Source organism: Sabethes cyaneus, chromosome 2, assembly GCF_943734655.1.
Source record: "Sabethes cyaneus chromosome 2, idSabCyanKW18_F2, whole genome shotgun sequence".
Classification (NCBI taxonomy): Eukaryota; Metazoa; Arthropoda; class Insecta; order Diptera; family Culicidae; genus Sabethes; species Sabethes cyaneus.
In genome coordinates, this window is record NC_071354.1 from 106,606,925 (window position 1) to 106,626,177 (window position 19,253).

Consider the following 19,253-nt stretch of genomic DNA (forward strand, 5'->3'; position numbering starts at 1 on the left):
ATCCCTCCTTACTCTAAATACCATAACCGAGTTGTCAAAAGAAGCACCATATTAAATATCTTTGAGCTTGATTTCGCAACATTCTTTGATTTACGAACAATTTAAAGCCAAATTAAATTGAGACTGAACGTAAATGTTAATCTTGGATTTGCAGAAGTTCTTCGGATTCTAAGAAATAACCACCCGAAATTTTAAACAAAGAAGTGTTTTTATCGACATTTATTAGTGAAATTTTTTTTTGACTTCCACAGCATATAAAAATGCATATACCTAAATAAGAAGTCATAACCATTTTTCGATACATGTGCATTTTTTATACTTCGAAAATGCATATGTAACGAAAAATTGTTATGTTTTGCATGCACTCAGCTATTTTTCAATTGATTTTAGAAATATTTACATCAATCGATCAGAAATTTTACTAAGAATTGATTGATACAGCAAATATAATAGACATTTGTCAAATCACTTTTGAAATAAGCATAAATATCAATCACTGACAATAATCAATGAGTCAACCAATCACATGTAAGTACGATTTTGCTTTCCAGGCTCGCGACGGCACGTTTATATACTTGCGAATTCGATTACCTCTACATTAGAAAAAGAGTGACAAGTCTTCCCGTCAAATTAATGACATAATTTTGTCAGCAAGCTATTCAAACTAAAATCAAACTAAAATTACTGAGTGATCAGCAAACCAGCTACTTATATAAACTGAATTTTTAGTAAAATTTTGACGTTTCGTATTGCTTATTATTTTGGCACAATTTATGAAATTTATAGATAAAAGTTAAGCTTGTCGAAAATCAGCAAAATATTGCCGATAACCGGCAATCTTATCGGTTTGTTTTAGTAGTTTGAGGCCGATTATTGATTTTTCATTAGGCCATTACAAATATTTTGAAAAGTTTTTGTCCCTACGGTGTTGGGCCACTGAAGGTGGGTTTGGGGGTGGAATTTTTTAATCGAGCAAAAAAATAAGGATTTAAGTCATTTTTACTCAAAGTTTAAACGTGAAAACCAAATCTATTCTTACTTTTAATATATACGTTATTGTTTTCCATGCCAAAATCTACGAAAAAAGACAAAAACGAAAAAAATTTTTTTTGGCCGATTTTCGGAAATTCCATTCTTTGAATTTCCATTTCTATTTCGTGCTAGAAGCGTTAACACAACTCGTACACTCATTTTTCGAGTTTTTCAGGCTGTAGAGCCCACAGACAATTGATTTTATAAAAAAAATTAACTCATATCCTACAAATTATTTTTTGGCCCTCCGATTTTTCAAGCGTATTTCCAAGGGGGGAGTGACAAAAACTTTTGAAATAATTTGCAATGGCCTTACTAAAACAAACAAATGTCTTCTTCTTATACACTTCTTCATACTTCATTGTATTTCACACGACTATTTTGACGTTCCGTCATGTGAGTGCCCATGCCCACATAGAAAATGCATGCAACCGTCATTGATGTTCCGTCCTGTTACGTTAGCGATGGCGGATACTGACGGTCAATGTGATGCCAGCTTAATAAGGCTCAAGCGATGATAGCACCCCTTGGCGAACTAGGCCCAAACGAAAAAAAACTCTGGCATCGCTGAGTGGTGTAATTTTAAACTGTGATATGCGTTGTACTCCGGAAACGTGTATATTTTGATTTCTTTTTCACGAAAAATAAAAAAAATATTGTACTGCTTGTTCGATCTACCACATTTGTTTCAAAATTGCTATCAAACGCTAATCAAATTCATTTGATATGGTGAACGTTGTCAAATATTGATTACACGGTGTTTATATGATGCCTACATTGAGACAAAAGGTATGTATTTAAACAAATAGTTTATTTTTACTAAGTTATTGCAATATTAATTTGATATTGAAATCGTTCCTTTGTGTTTAATTCGTGTGTAAGACAATCTCAACATGTTTATCAATTGCTCTAAGGTTTCGTATTGATATTTATGGCGTTTTTAGTTCTTTAAGTTATCTGCAGATAACATGCTTGATATTACAATGGATAATAAATTAATAGTAAACGAGGCAAACTATAATAATCACAAAATCTATAAAACGATGAAATTGAAGCGAGTTTTATCTTAACTCAAGAAAACACAACGCAATCATAATTTTTCAGCAAAGTGAAGCAAGAAAAATTCGCAAACCCTGATTGAGCGGTAGCTTAAAAGTCCAGTGATCACAACTACTGGTGATGGCTATGTTTTGTGACTACATACAACAGAAACATATTATGACTGAAATTTAAATGACTTTTCTTGCTGTAGTCAAATGTGTAGTCCTGCACCAGATCAGACGAAAAAAAGCTACGCATTAAAGTAGACCAGGCTGACTAGCGTTTCGTTCTCCGTCGTTTACCCTCTGATTTGAATCTGAAGGCGAATCTAGAGTATTTACAATTTACGCAAGTAACATTGTTCAAACGTTTTTATAGTATTAGATTTAACCTTTGGACAATGGTATTAGCTTGTAAAAATGCATTTTTTTCTACATTGACGAGCGACGGGGTACCCGTGTAATCGCTTATATATTGAATTAAACAGCAAGACAGAACCGAGTAATGTTCAGCAAAGTTGTAGCTAGCCTAAGGTGCTGTGCCTGAACTTCCGAATCGTCCTTCCGTTGCCCCCGGAACAGGGTTCACAGGGTTTTAGTACGGAGTTATGTACTATAATTAGGAATGTTCGTGTTTGACCTAATGCAGGGAAACAATGACTGCCCAGCATTATTAGAACAGGTGCCAATCAACATACCTCCTCGCCGGTTTTGCGATACACAGTTAGGGAATTGTGTATAACGTGCCCCCCCTGGCCAATGTGCCCCCCTTCGTTTTTCGCTAAACAAGCAAAATCAAAATGCAAAACCACCCAGAAACCATAGTATTTGATGGAACTAGCCTACTATGCAAGTATGACAGTTGTCATATGCTGTAAAAACAAAACAAAAATAAATTTCTTTTTGAGCAGCTTCCGATGTAACTTTTGGCGTCATTTCCATAAGCTATTTTCTTGTCAGAATCTGTAAATAACCGGTTATTGCGATTCGATTGCGTAAAGTGAACTTCAAAAAGACATCCCTGTCAAAAATAACGGTATGAAACGCTTAATTTGCTTTAGCATTTAATATTTTTACCTTTGTTATACTATAACAAAGGTTTAGGAATTGGTCGAAAAACACGAAATTGATCCGAGACCCGGAGGGCCGAGCCACATATACCAATCGACAGGGTTCGACGAACTGAGCAATGTCTGTGTGTGTGTGTGTGTATGTGTGTATGTATGTGCGGGACGCAACTTTTCTATCGCCTGTTTCTCGAAGATGGCTGAACGGATTTGTTCGCTATTACTTTTGTTTGAAAGGTATTATTGCCTAGTACATCACTATTGAATTGTTTCATGGTCCGACTTTTCGTTTGAAAGTTATAAGCAAAAATGTGAAAATTACGTGACACGATTTTCTCCGGAACCAAATGACCGATTTCAACGATCTTAGTATCGAATTAAAGCTCTTGTTAAGGCTAAATTTTTCGGATAAATTTTATTGAAAACAAATGAGTAGTTTAAAAGTTATGCTTAAAAAACCTGTTTTGACAAGGTAATAATTATCGCCTGTTTCTTAGAGATGGCTAAACCGATTCAGGCGCTTTTAGTCTCATTTGAAAGGTAACATAGCCTAATAGATCACTATTGATTTGTTTTTTGATTGGACGTTTAATTTGAAAGTTATGAGCAATTGAAAACAACACATTAAAATTTACAATAATTTATAACGATTTCAGCTAAGACAGTTTATCTAGTTTGAATTATTTTGGCATCAAATTAGAGATTTTAATGCTGCAAATATATCTGCAAAATTTTAGAAGAATCGATTTTGCCGATTAAAAGATATTAACCCTCCAACACTCGCGCCAACTTTGTAATACGGTTACTCGCGCGCACAATGGCCGAAAGCCAAAAAGACATGCGCACTAGAGTTTTGACTGAAAGAACTTGGTTTTAGGTTTATGAAACCTTCGGAAGAATTTCTTGAAATTGAAAGTTCTATCATCTGGTGCAATTTAAATTTTGATTAACCCCCCTAAAAGTGAAATAAAAAAAAATTTTTTTCTTCAGTTTCAATATAACACATTGATGTGTTCTGCAAAGTTTTAGAACATATTATTACAAGAAATTTTGTTGAACACAGTAACCTTCTATCTATTCAGCGAAGATAGAAAAATCTTATTTATTGTTTATGAATTTGTAAAATCAGTATTTTATATTTTAGCTCTTTTTGTAATTGTTGTATGACTTTTTCATGTATTATAAAATTGTACAAATAGTAAAAATACACAACTTTGCTGAATATAGTGTACCTCTATGTTTGTTTGTTTAGGTACTGTAGAACTTTTATTATAAAAAATACCTTAATTTTGACTCCAAATTACTCGACTACCAACAGATAAATTTTAAACATTTTACATTTGCTGATAGTTTTGCTGCATACAGACACCATTTTTCCATAAGAAGAAACGAGAGAAAATTCCAGTTGGGATCAATTGCGGTACACTTCACATGCTGATTGCTTCGTTTCTGTGATGTCAGTTTATGCTGATCTATTTTTCCAAAAATTTAAAGCATTAATGCATTGAATAATTATGACATTTTCCTCATAACAAGTTAATTGAAGAATATACGTACGTTAGTTAAACAGCGATTTGTAACTTTATAACATTATGGCATTCAAAAACCTACACGTGTTGTACAAAATGCAACAGCGTGAAGGTTAATAAAAATTGATGAAGTTTTTTTAAGAAAACTTTATTAATGTCAATCAAAAAGAATGGCATTACAGGAATTTATGCATAGTTCAAAAACCTACAAACTAGACCTATACTAGGCAATGTATATGTTAAATAATAATATTTCCTCTTACAACTTACTTTTACTTGCACTTACTCAAATTAGTAACAACCAACTTACCCTTACTCAGTAATTTCATGAAAAAAGGATCTATAAAATTTTATAAGTGCTCCTATTTTGTTCAAATTGTGAACACTTATTCAATTTCCAACAATTTTATGAAAACCAACGAACTACGTAACGTTAACCAATAGATGAATTATGTTCCGAAGACGTGTCGATTTCTATCTCAAATAGCAAGTAAGACCGTATAACAAAGGTTCCTTTCACCACTAGGTGGATTAAATCGGGTTTTTCAAATAAGTAAAAGCAGGTCAATATGCCCCACTTGCGGTGGTGCAATTTGCCCCCTTTGCAAATGTGGCTATAAACATAGGTAAACAGATCTAAGTTGAAGCCAATTGCCATTATTTAATTCAATTAGTATTGTAAAGCAACCGTGGTGGGAATAATTTATTACCAACGTCCAAATTCTAGGTAATTCAACTAGCCGGTACAAAACGCCACAGCTGCAGTATAATGTGCCCCATGCAGAAAAGAAAAAGTGCATCAGAAGGCCGAAACTAGGTTTATTTTACATAAAATAACGATATTTTGCAAAACAAAGGAAATAGTTTTACTTTCTACAAAATAGAGTTGGTCTGTCACTGGTAGAATACTCAAATTACCGCATTGGGCATATTATACCGCAGGTGGGGCATTTTACCCCGCGCAGACGAGAAACACAACATTTAGGTGCTTTTATTAAATAATTCCTAGCATGTTTATTCCACAATATTAAATGAAATAAACAATTGCAATTGGTTGTCAGCTTAAATACCAACATATACACGTAGTTGTAACGTTAATTTGGGGAAGTATAACGGAGATATATCCATTTATTCTTAGGGGGGCACATTATACACATTTCCCCTACTTGCAATACCTTGCCATCGGACGAACTTTGGCCAGAACAACGCATTAAACTCATATCTTCAAACCTTCAACGCTGTTGGTGACTTTTGACGTAGGACTACGTCTTACGGCAAGTTTTGAGATAAGGTGTCATTCCAAAAAATCGAAAAATGTGAGCGTCACGAAAAATGAAAGGTTTTGAGCGCTAATAGCTCAGCGGTTTTCCGATAGATTTTCAATATTCTTACACCAATCGATCGGAAAATCTTCTAAGAATTGACCCAAATAAAAAAAAGTATGGATTCTTGATTTTGAACTATTGAAAAATTGAAAATAATGAACCTATGTTTTACCAGAATTCGCGCTTCGTGATTGGTTGGAAGATTCTTTACGATGATCTAAACCTATACCAATTTGATATCTGTGCTTGGGAAGTAAGCCAAAACAAGTGACCAAGTTTCCTCATTTCAACAAGATTTCTTAACACCGCGGTTCAACCCAGACCATTTTGATGTCCTTGCTTGGGAAGTACGCCAGAGAGAGTAACAAAGCCCACTCGTGCCAACAGATTTCTTACGAACGCGATTAAACCTAGTCCAATTTGATGTCTGTGTTAGGAAAGTGTGCCAGAAAAAATGACGCAAGTTCGTTGCCCCAACAGATCGCAAATTCTTTACTGCGAAACGATTAAACCTCGGCGAACTTGATATCTGCGTTGGAAAAATGTGCTACAGCTGTACTGTTCGGTTATAATACGACTCTGTTTGAATGCGCATGCTTGCCGTTTCATTAGAAGTGTAGTGAAAAGATGTGCAGTTGATAAAATAGGATTGAATTGGTAAAATCCCTTCAACGTGGGAAACCATGGATAATAAAAACAATCTTTAATTTCAGTAAGGTAGCAGGAAAGCAATAGTTTGTGTTCTTGATTTTGTTAAATTGTTTTCAAATGTACAATCTTTTGAGAATTGAATGTATGCAATGTTACTACTTTGATAAATGTTACATACAATGCATGTAGCATGTATACATGAAGAATCGAATGATTACAAGCATGAATACATGCCACTATCACTACAAAGAGACTTACGTAGTTCTGCGTCACCTATATATGCGGTCGTGTCTTGACACAACCCCTCTGATTTTTTTGACTTCAACATGCCAAAGTCAGTTTTCAGAAAACGAATCACACAGTGAAACATAGTTTATAAGCATATTCAGTCTGTACGATTTTTTATCAAAGGCGGTGTTGAATAAAATAAAAAATGAAATAAAATCCTGCGAAGAAACATTTTAGATTCACTCTAGTTTTATAATATCCTTATTCCTGGTAGGCCTGGTAGCCCGGGGTAATATGCATCGTTTAAGGAAATCTTGTTTTTTCCTTGTTAAAGCTGAAAACCAATACCAATCTTATATACTGACTACTGAGCATAATCTCATGAATACTAGTTAAAAGTTTCTGTAGCTATCATGTTGAAAACTTTTGTGAAAAAGGCGTGCAAAATAATTTTTGATACTGAGGCAAAAGTCTGAAAATGCAGCTAGCCGGGACAAAATGCACCCATGCATGTTTTGCCTCAATGAATGGGAATATATTCAATGAATTCAATAACTGTAATACAATTCATGCTCGAAACTAACACTCATTTCTAGGTGAGGCTATAGACCCGGAATTTTTATGACCGTTTCATTTTGTTGGCATATTATAACTACAGATACACGTTTATTATTACCTATGGCAATCTAACTATGGGTTTTCCAAAGTTTAAAAAATAGTCGATTTTTCTAGGAGGGACAGTGGATAGAAATCTCTCTTAGAAGAGCTCGCACTCGCATAATTTTTGTTTCTGTCTCCCTGATTCTTCAACTACACTATCATAAACGTACATTGTCCACACGAAGGTATACCCGACAACGAGAAGGAAGCGTTCTATGCGCAGCTGGAGGCAACGTACGACAGCTGCTCACGACAGGACATCAAGATCGTCATCGGGGCTATAAACGCCCAGGTCGGCAGGGAACCATTGTATAGACCGGTGCGCGGGCCCCATAGTCTGCACACTGACACGAACGACAACAGCCAGCGATGCTTCAACTTTGCAGCTTCCCGAGACTTGGTGATCAGAAGCACTTTCGTTTACCACAAAGATATCCACAAAGCCATCTGGAGATCACTGAACTTCGAACCAAATCGACCATATTCTCATCGAGCGCTGGTTTTTCTCGAGTTTTCTCATATTGTACGCAAACTTTTGAAAACCATTAGAAAGTTACTTGTGTTACATGAATACTTAGTTAAATAATTTAATTAATTAATTCGCAAGAACATTCTGTAACATAAGCATTAAATATATTTCTTAAACAAATGGCTTTCTGCATAATAATTTGGCCTTCCTCCAGAGGCGAGTGAACCTCTTAAGTTTAAAACTTCTCTAATAAAAAATGGCTTGCCTCCCCCCCCCCCCCGTAATACGAAAACCCTGGCTACGTCACTGATAGGTCCTCACTTGCCCCGATAAATGAAACAAGCGGGACCTATTGCCATGATTTGGAAAATTCTCCTTAAATTAAACCTTCGAAGTGATACCACTGAAGAGTTTCTATGCTGCAAGAATTTTTAAATAATCGCAGGTGTAGATTGCACAATCGAATAAACCCTAAATATGCAAGTTGTAGGCCCCACTTGTTCCGGGGTGCCTTATATACTGGATATGTGCTTATGGCCGAAGCTTCGCAAGCATCAAATAGCGTAGGTGCGATCGAGAAAGATAGCACTTGAAAATCCTTAATATTTCTTAAATAACGCTACAACATATACATATACATCATTGTGTGTAAAACTCGTACCTGGTGTAACATGTCCTTACAGTTGAGTATGCCAAACCATCTGCTAAAAGCGCACTCTCATTGAAAATTTTGCAACGTCTTGTTTCTCTCTCTAGTGCGCTGGCTTGACCTTAAAACAGATTATGGCATACGCACATCTCTTTGCCCATAAAATACCACTACATACAAATATAAATTATTTAAAAAAAAATAGAAATAAGGCATTAATTTTATTTTCCTCCATGAATATACACTTGCAGGTGACAACCTATTTTAGGCAATTAAGTTTTATAGCGGAGCGTGATGATCGAATTCATTCAGCAACAAAGGTTTCCAATGGGTCTTTCATTACAAGATATCTTGATGGGTAAGTATTTATATTACTTATGCATATATTGAAAACCTTATGTATTGGTAAAACTTTCGCTCCAACCATTATGAAGAATTTTTATTACCCTTATCTTTAACCCGAAGATGTTTTTTAGTTAGTGTTAGGGTTGAAACTAATCCAGGTTGAAAAAAAAAACGAAGTACTTCCAAAGGAGAACCTGTGGAAGATCCGCCGTTAGCGTTTTTACCTTTGTTATGCAATATAACAAAGGTTTAGGAATTGGTCGAAAAACATGAAGTTGATCCGAGGCCCGGAGGGCCGTGTCACATATACCAATCGATCAGGTTCGACGAATGAGCAATGTCTGTGTGTGTGTGTGTGTGTGTGTGTGTGTGTGTGTGTGTGTGTGTGTGTGTGTGTGTGTGTGTGTGTGTGTGTGTGTGTGTGTGTGTGTGTGTGTGTGTGTGTGTGTGTGTGTGTGTGTGTGTGTGTGTGTGTGTGTGTGTGTGTGTGTGTGTGTGTGTGTGTGTGTGTGTGTGTGTGTGTGTGTGTGTGTGTGTGTGTGTGTGTGTGTGTGTGTGTGTGTGTGTGTGTGTGTGTGTGTGTGTGTGTGTGTGTGTGTGTGTGTGTGTGTGTGTGTGTGTGTGTGTGTGTGTGTGTGTGTGTGTGTGTGTGTGTGTGTGTGTGTGTGTGTGTGTGTGTGTGTGTGTGTGTGTGTGTGTGTGTGTGTGTGTGTGTGTGTGTGTGTGTGTGTGTGTGTGTGTGTGTGTGTGTGTGTGTGTGTGTGTGTGTGTGTGTGTGTGTGTGTGTGTGTGTGTGTGTGTGTGTGTGTGTGTGTGTGTATGTGTGTATGTGTGTGCGCTTCAATTTTCAATCGCCTATTTCTCGGAGATGGCTGAACCGATTCGTCTGCTATAACTTTTATTTGAAAGTTATTATTACCTAGTATATCACTATTAAATGGTTTCGTGGTCTGACTTTTAGTTCAAAAGTTATAAGCAAAAATGTGAAAATTGCGTGACACGATTTTCTCCGGAACCACATAACCGATTTCATCAATCTTAGTACCAAATAAAAGCTCTTACTATTGGTAAACTTCACGCCAGTTTTTATTGAAAACAAACGAGTGGTTTAAAAGTTATGCTTAAAAAACCAGTTTTGATAAGGTTCAAATGATCGCCTGTTTCTCAGAGATGGCCAAACCGATTTACGTGCTATTAGTTTCATTTGGCAGGTAATATAGCCGGATAGATCACTATTGAATGGTTTTTTGATTGTATGTTTAATTTGAAAGTTATGAGTAATTGAATACACCACACCAAAATTAACAATAATTTATAATGATTTTAACCAAGAAAAATAACCTAGTTTCAATTATTTTAATATCAAACGAGAGGTTTTCACATTACGAATATATATGCAAAATTTCATAAGAATTGGTTTTACCGGTCAAAAGATATTAATCCTCGAACACTCGCGCCAACTTTTATAACACAGTTACTCGCGCGCACAATAGCGCAAAACCAAAGAAAACGTGCGCACTAGAGTTTTGACTAGGAAAACTTAGTTTTAAGTTTATCAAACCTTTGGAAGAGTTTCTTAAAATTGAAAGCTCTATCGTCTAGTAGAATTCGAATTTTGATTAATCCCCCTAAAAGTGAAATAAAAAAATTATTTTCCTTCAGTTTCAATATAACACATTGATGTATTCTGCAAAGTTTTAGAGCATATTATTACAATAAATTTTGCTAAAGACAGTAATCTTCTATCTCTTCAACGAAGAGATCTTATTTATTGTATATGAATTTGTAAAATCAGTTTTTCTATTTTAGCTCTTTTTGTAATTGTTGTATGACTTTTTCATGTATTACAAAGTTGTATAAATGATAGAAATACACAACTTTGCTGAACATAGTATACCTCTATGTTTGCTTGTTTACGAGCTGTAGAACTTTGATTATAAAAAATACCATGATTGTGACCCCGAATTACTCGACTACCAACAGACGGATACATTTTAAACATTTTACATTTGCTGGTAGTTTTGCTGCACACAGACTCCATTTTTCCAAATGAAGAAACGAAAGAAAATTCCAGTTGGGGGCAATTGCGGTACACATCACATGCTACTTGCTTCGTTTCTGTGATTTCGGTTTATGCTAATCTATTTTCCTAACAATTTAAAGTATTAATGCATTGAATAATTCTGACATTTTGACATTCAAAAACCTACATATGGTGTACAAAATACAACAACGTGAGTAACCGAAGGTTCATAAAAATTGATGAAATTATTCAAGAAAACATTATTGTTGTGAATCAAATAGAATGCCATTACAGGAAATTATGCATAGTTCAAAAACCTATTAACTAGACCTTTACTACGCAATGTATATGTTAAAGAATAATATTTCATCTTACAACTTACTTTTACTTGCCCTCATTAGTAACAACTTACTCAGCAATTGCATGAGAAAAGAAACTATCAAAATTTATAAGTGCTTCTATTTGGTTCGAATTTTGTAAACTTATTCAATTTCCAAAAATTTCATGTAAACCAAACGTGTCGATTTCTATCTCAAATTGCAAGTGAGACCGCATAACAAAGGTTCCTTTCACCACTAGGTGGATTAAATCAGGTTTTTGATACTGTATTTGATTGCGAGATCTGGTATATGTCGTTTTTATATTTACGGCAGAGCTATACCATTACGTTGTAAATATGTACAATTAAAATTAAATCTTGTATTTTTAGGACATGGAAACCTCCAGATTCGATCCCAAAAATTTTGAGTGGCAAAGACCCACTTGATATGCCTGAACACAATATAAGTGAATATAAAACCGGCCCGGAAACCGTTACGGCTTCCTATACTGGACCTGATGAAGGATTAACTGGAGTTAGAAGGATGCGGGTTCATCTTAGTGCTGGACCAGAAATCGATTTCATCGACACGCTTCACGAGCAAGATATTCAGAGTGAAATAACCACAAACAAAAAAATCACAGCAGCAGCTAAAACTAGCTTTAAAATTGACCCAAATGCCAACAAACGGTCCAGCAATCGCAAAGATAAATTGCAGAGCAATGACCAAGAAGATAAGAAAGAAAGTTCTATTACGAGCACGAAAAAAGAACTTGTTCTGTTTAATCAAACAATAGATAATTTCAACGATAACACGATTATTCGAGGAACACCAGATGACGCTACGACGGACCCGATAGCTAATATAAGAAGCTGGAATCTTCCGAACGATCACGTTTATGGAATTTCAATCTCTTTATATGAAAAAAATATTGTTAACGGAGATATGATAGGTAATCCTGTAGCAGACTGTTTTGGAGTTGTTGCTCGAGACAATTGCTGTATCATGGCTATGGCCGATGGCGTGAACTGGGGGGAAGGAGCCCGTCTTGCAGCTCGATGTGCGATTCAGGGGTCCATTGATTACCTGAATTCCGCTGTATTTGGAATACATCTCAGTAAGTATTTATAGAATGTTGAAAAGTAAATATATTATAATCCCTGAATTTGTGGAATGGATTGGCACTCGCTCTGAATGATCCGTCAACAATTTGTTCATTTTCAACCCAACATATGCGTATGTGTATGGGGGCCTAATAAGCCTCCCAGTTGACCTCGAGGTACGGTGCTGGTCTAGGAAATCAGTTGTCGTATATTCGTAGTTCGGCTGCGAGAGGCTGTTACAGTCAATAGGATGGCTGCGAAGTCTGTCGTATAAAAATAAAAGTTCAAGTTTCGATAGCGGAATGTAGCACCTAAGCTTATGTGAGCCTAATTGACTAATCACCATGGCCACTACTTCGGTTATTTGTGAAATCGCTCGGATGTTCTCTGTTAGGCTATATTTACAACATTGGCGGAACTAGCGCTCATTTCTAGGGGGGGCTATAGCCCCCGGCATTTTTTCGACCATTTTATTTCCTTGGCATATTAAAATTAAATGTACATTGATGCATAGGAACTTTAAGTTGTGATGCATATAAAAATTACTCTCAAGTTTTTATCATGTAAAGTTATCTAACTATAGTTTTTTCTTAAATTTAAAAGTCCAGCTTAATTTTTCTAGGGGGGGCTAAATGTCTTCCCCCTAGCCCCCCCCCCTAGTTACGCCAATGATTTACAATTCCGAATTTCTTAAAAGATATTTAAGATAATTTTCGTATATTGACATACGAGTATGTGCTGGCTTGGCCGTTACTAGGTTTCGCCAGGGTAATGTAGAATTCAGCATGAAGGAAGGGTAAATGATGCGCCTGAGAGTGAACACAAGTGAAGTCACTTGACATGCCTTGAGCTCTAATTAGAATCGAACCCACGACTCTTCAATCACCCGTGCAGATTCTGTTACCTTACGGCTACATTTGCGTTTCGAACAAATATAAACTTTGCTTATATCTGAAAGTTTATTTTTTGCGTGACGAATTCCATCCAGCAGAAATTGAAAAGACGACGGTTTACAATGATTTTCACATAATTGTCGAGAATAAAAAAATATTGGTTCAACACGTTTACAAACAATAAAGCGCCATTTCAATGATTATTTACAGTGTTCATTTTAATTTTGCAGCTTCTTCTACAAAGGACATTTTCGTTAGTCTAGTACGGAGCTTTTGGGAAGCACATTCGTATATCATGGAGGTCGGTGGAGCACTAACGACTCTTACAGTGCTTGTGGTGTTGCCTTCAGCAGATGAACCTGGCAAACACATAGTTTGTTGCTGCAATGTTGGTGATTCTCTTGGTTATGTATATTCGAAGGCTCACGGCGTTAGAGAGATAACAGAAGGTATGTTATATAGTTTGTTTAATTCCCATTATATAAAATAACTTTAAAGTTTTGTTTCATTTTTTCCAATGGTTATTTTCCATGCTCGCCATTTGTGTCTAATGCAATTTTGACATGTTAATTTTGATGAAAATTGTGCATGTGCATAGAATTTTATGCATTAAAAATTGATTATAATAATATATTAATGTTACATTGTAAATTGTATTATATTTTATTGCAACGATTTTATTGGGGAAATAGGAGGGATCATCAGGGCACTTGTTTGGAGCGGCATGGCAAGGGAGAGTGAAATGGTCAACTTTTGAATTTCCGACCAATTCGGTGGCTTGGTGTCTTTTGATACAAAAATAACATTGCTATCTAAACAATATAACACCGGCCGCATCTAGTGGCAGGAGACTAGATCCAAACAACTTCACTCCTTCGTGAGACCACAAGAAGCAAACCAGATGCTTCATCTTGCCGCATCCACAGTTGGCTTGCCAAACCAAGAACCTGTCCACCTTTTTCCCTACCTCCTCAGGAATGGCTAACCGTGATGTGGCAACGTAAAAATGTGGCCATAGCAACTACTTTGTTTGCCGTTCCGGTTCGATGCTTTCCGAATTTTGAAGACGTAAGTTTCATCATTTTTTGGACAAATCAGATAGACACATTTGCCGATTGATGCAACTAACTAACTCAGGCCAGAATATAACGCTACCCTTATAATTATGAATGAATGGCCAAATCCGCTTCTTCAAGCATTCTTCCATGTATAAACTTGATGTCATTGTTGAGGAAGTGATGAAAGGCTCAGTCTTCAGTCCACAGCTGCATATTCCTTGTCAGATTATAGCCTTCTTTGCGAATCTATGAGCAAACACGAACTTATACTTGCCTTTCACATCACCACACCCAGTTGCAATGCACAATATTTTCCGGGAAGTTGCTTGAAATCCATTTTTACGTAGGTTTCGTCGCCCATTAAAATACATCCGTTGAATTTCGCCTCCCAGTTGGCCTCGAGGTAAGACGCTGGTCTAATAAGCCAGTCGTCGTATGTTCGAATCTCGGCTGGGAGAGGCTGTTAGAGTCAATAGGATCGTAGCACTGACCCCGCGCTGTTCTGTATTCTAACAGCTGGTTGCGAAGTCTGTCGTATAAAAAAAAACAGAAGGTCAAATTTCGATACCGGAATTAGCACCCAGGCTTTGCTTTGCTTTTTGAATTTCGCCAAAACTTGCTGGTACAAACGCCTAGCACGATTCTTGGCTACCAAATTTTGCTTCAAGTGTCGATTCGGATGTTTACTGGCACTGTAAGACCAATAGTCTTCTCGAGCGAGGATATTCCACTTGGTTTGATAGTCGCCATGCATTCAAGCCATATCCCGGATAAAGATGCCAGAGGTGAACTTAACGCACCTCAATATCTACCCCTCAGCTTTCAGTCCTAAGTTCCGGTTTTCTTAAAAGCTTTTTACCGCATTTCCACACCTAGTTCCTTCTTATAACCGGTTAGAACATTACACACTGTTGATTTTGGCATTTTGAGCACTTTCGCCAACTTTTATCCAGATCTGCTTTTTCCAGGTGTTTGTGCAAAATTGTTTACGTCTTTCGAGATCCTTTCTGTACTGCTCCGCAACGTGGTGGAATAATTTAACGATTCTTACACCAGTTGTTCTTCATAAGCACGTAAACAAAGTTAAGACAAATGGTTCCAGTTCCTAGCACAAGTGGCCTGCCAGTGACGAGGGGCGTCCAAATTTACTTTTAGCCACGCTTTATGTTCTCGAATTTTTGTTGCTATCAAGCGTTGATGACATCTACGATGAATTCCTCGGGTATCCAGTTGTCAGGCCACCAGGTATCTGACATAGACGTAATTCAGAACCGAATTTTTATGGTCATGATGAAGTGAAACCCGTTTCACTGACGCTGAATGAAGTCAATTTTCAAGCGGTGCTGCTTCAGGTTACTTTGAAATTTCATTGCTTTATTGTTGAGTAACTTTTTGTAATTGAAGGTGCCGTCTGGCCCTGGTTGCGACCATTGCCTAAAACTATGCAACCGAGTACGTTGTTTATATACCGTGCCCATACAAGCTAACATGTAATCACAGAACAGAATTAGAAGTAGAAATCCAAACACGTACATGCTACTTTCTACAGATACTAGCGAAACTGGCGGTAGCGAGTCACTTTTTCCACGAAAACACACGAACGCATACGAAAGCATGTGAAAGCTGCTATGCGATTGGCAGCGAGCATTCTGCTTATATTGCTGTTATTTGCTTCTATGCGAAAACCTTCCCAAAGAAAAATAAAAACAAAAAAGACTCTGTTACCAGTTTTGATCGCCGAATCATTCGTACTTCTACTTCTGTTCTGTGATGTAATGCTAACACGACGTGTATGAAGCAATATACCTAGGTACCGGTGGCGTTGAATTTTAGTCGAGCATGGTTCAGATTTTAGACATGCCTGTGATGTCTGACGTTTCACAGACGTACAGTAATACTGATTGAGTGATTGTTAAGTTAAAAAATCGGGTAAAACTTGAGAGCCAGATGTTTCGCAGACTTTCTTTATCCGTATAATTAAACTCGGTATTACAGAGCTTCCAGCTGCTTAAATTGCTGCTGTAAAGTTGGTGGGATTATCAGTGTTCTCTACAATAAACATAGTTTTTGCTAGATTTACTGTGAGATCTGCTACCTAGAAGCTGGAGAGGTATACTCACACTAAAAGCAAGCTATAAACTAATCAATGTGTCTCGCTTTTTGGATACAGTCTACATACACAACTCTTTAGTATTTTTTTGAAACGATGGTTCTACAATTGATGAAGGGACGGCAACACCCGCTTGTTATGTTGGACATGCCAGGGTGTTGTGGGTTCGAATCCGGTTATAATCTCAGATTATAGCTTGGTTCGACCCATGCACCTTCCAGCATTGGTTAAAAGGTAGGCGTCACAATGACTACTTGTTAAGTGTAGCTACCTACTACCTCCCCCCCTCCTTTCCACTCTTTCTCCTTCATTCCCAAAAAATCCTTCTTCATTACTTTCCCTTACCGTCCCTTCAGCAATTGTAGAACCATCGTTTCAAAAAAATATTAATATATGCCTGACCGCATTTCAAGGTCATGACTAAAAATCACGAGGTTTGGTAAAAAAAACTCTTTAGGCCCATTGCAATGAACGATTGTATCGTTATATCAGGTAGTAATATATACATGAAACGGATTGTAAATCAATTCTTACAGTAATAATTTTACTTTTCTTGGCAATTCATCAGGAAGTTCAATATTAAACAATATCGTTTGTTCGTTTCTTTCAGCATCTCACGACGTGACTTCAATGCGCGACATGCGAGACGCACTAGGTGCATTGGGGCCGGTTAATAATGATAAACCAGAATTGTCTAACCTAACACTTTCATTAACTATTGTTGAAAAGGGTGATATAGTGTTCCTTACCTCTGACGGTATTAGTGATAATTTTGATCCAGTTGTTGGAAAATTTGCCGAACCACTGTTACCTAACAAAGCTCAGCCATTAACTACTGTCACCCCTATGCCTAGCCATTCAGGTCAATCTCGTTTAGCACCTAAGAGACAAAATAAAAGTTCAGGCAGTATTATCACGAAAGCACGAGAATCTGTAGACTCCAATCCAAAATCAGGCAAGGCCAAACCTCCCTTAGGGTCTGTTCAACAACAGTCGACTAAACGGCCGAACTCGGCTGCCCCATCAACAGAAAGAACCGGCCCAATTTATACGCGCTCAAAAACGTTTATTGAGCCACGAATACGCTCGAACTATCAGGAAAACATTAAAACCAAATTGCCGCAAGTAACTGGAGTACAGCGACATCAACTAACATTACTACGGATGGCTGATCTGTTAATGTATGGTATTAATGGCTCTCTTAGACCGTGTAGTACTGCCAAACAGTTATGTCAACTGTTGATTGATTTTGTGACATGCATTACTGCAGCTAAAAGGAAACTACTGGAACAACGTGAACTATACTATAAGGTAGTTACTGACAGAGATGGCTGTCGCAAAGAAGTAGAATTGACGAAACAGCAGCAAAAAACAGCACGCAAACGTATGATAGAAGGTATTACATTTTCTTCTTTACCCGGTAAACTTGACCATGCCTCCATAGTAGCGTTCACTGTCGGCACTGAGCGCACGTTTCATCAAACTAGCTTGTAATAAACTAATCTACACCATCGACTTTACAGGTTCTTATTTGTTCGTTATGCTCATTTTTGTAATATTTTCCGAAATCTCCAAAGTAAGGTTTTGAAACGCTAATAGCTTAGCGATTTCCAAATCGATATTCTTATTCTTTATCTTTATTCTTTAGAAAAACTTTCTGCGTCCTAAGCCCCTACATGCCAAATTTAGTTCCATTTGCTTGATTAGTTCACGAGATGAGAGTCCCCCCTCTTTAAGAGGGGAGGTGTCTTAACTCACCATAGAAAAAAATTTTGCCTCCAAAAACACCCACATGCCAAATTTGGTGCCATTTGCTTGATTAGTTCTCGAGTTATGCATACATTTATGTTCCATTTGTATGGTAGCCTCCCCTCTTAGGGGAGAAGGGGTCTCTAACTGTCATAAGAACCTTCCTCTGCCCCAAAACCCCTACATGCAAATTTTCACGCCGATCGGTTCAGTAGTTTCCGAGTCTATAGCGAACATACGGGCAGACAGACATAAATTCATTTTTATACGTATAGATGCGCCAGTCATTTTGACTGGTGCTGGTATAAATGGCAAAAACAAAAATTATATTTGTTACTAATACAGTAACATTAAGTTTATAAAATATATTCTACTTAAAGCTACAAAAGTCATAACATCGTTTCTTAAGCAAAATTTATACGTTCTAGAAATTTCGAATTGAAATTGCACGACCAGTCAAAATGACTGATCAGGTAAATCCAGTAGCAAATATTTGACAATACGAATAACGAATAAAACTGCTTTGCTTATGCAGTATTACCCTTTTGGGAGAAGTAAAATAAATTATTCATACAGCCTAATGTCTCAAGATCCGCGTTGGTACATACAAGTTTATTTTGATGAAATTTCTGTTGAATCGATTTGATGTTAAATCATATCTTCTATCGCTCAGTCACTCACTCACTCACTCATTCACTCACTCACTCACTCACTCTATCTACCTATAGTAATATCTATATACCGCCATCTGTGGTGACATTGGGCCACGGAAGTTAGATTGTGTCAAAACCCAACAATGATTGTTTATAAAAATAGAATATATCTATGCAAACTGATGGCTCAGATTCAAGATGGTTTGAAACATAACTTATTTATTCATAACGTGAAATGGAACACTACTAATATTAGCGAACAGTTTGGCTTAAAAAGGGTTTCAAACTTTGGTTAAAAATACTGAAAAAAAACTTTGACAATAAATGTCCCATATAAACAAACCCAAAC

General features: G+C 36.8%; 1 protein-coding gene across 1 annotated transcript; it reads left to right on the top strand.

Annotated features, from left to right (window-relative positions):
* The first annotated feature begins 1,697 nt into the window (after window positions 1-1,697).
* LOC128738357 (PP2C-like domain-containing protein CG9801) lies at window positions 1,698-18,020 on the top strand. Its single transcript, XM_053833409.1, has 5 exons — window positions 1,698-1,821; window positions 8,902-9,008; window positions 11,728-12,455; window positions 13,565-13,783; window positions 17,113-18,020. Exons 1-5 carry the CDS (start codon window positions 1,798-1,800, stop codon window positions 17,994-17,996), a joined length of 1,962 nt encoding a protein of 653 aa, XP_053689384.1. The 5' UTR covers window positions 1,698-1,797; the 3' UTR covers window positions 17,997-18,020.
* Window positions 18,021-19,253: the final 1,233 nt, after the last annotated feature.

Excerpts from the sequence above, each read along its gene's own strand:
- LOC128738357 (XM_053833409.1), top strand. The coding sequence starts at position 1,798 with ATGATGCCTACATTGAGACAAAAG. Across the intron at positions 1,822-8,901 it reads TGCCTACATTGAGACAAAAG|GTGACAACCTATTTTAGGCA; the intron begins GTATGTATTTAA and ends ATACACTTGCAG. Across the intron at positions 13,784-17,112 it reads CGTTAGAGAGATAACAGAAG|CATCTCACGACGTGACTTCA; the intron begins GTATGTTATATA and ends CGTTTCTTTCAG.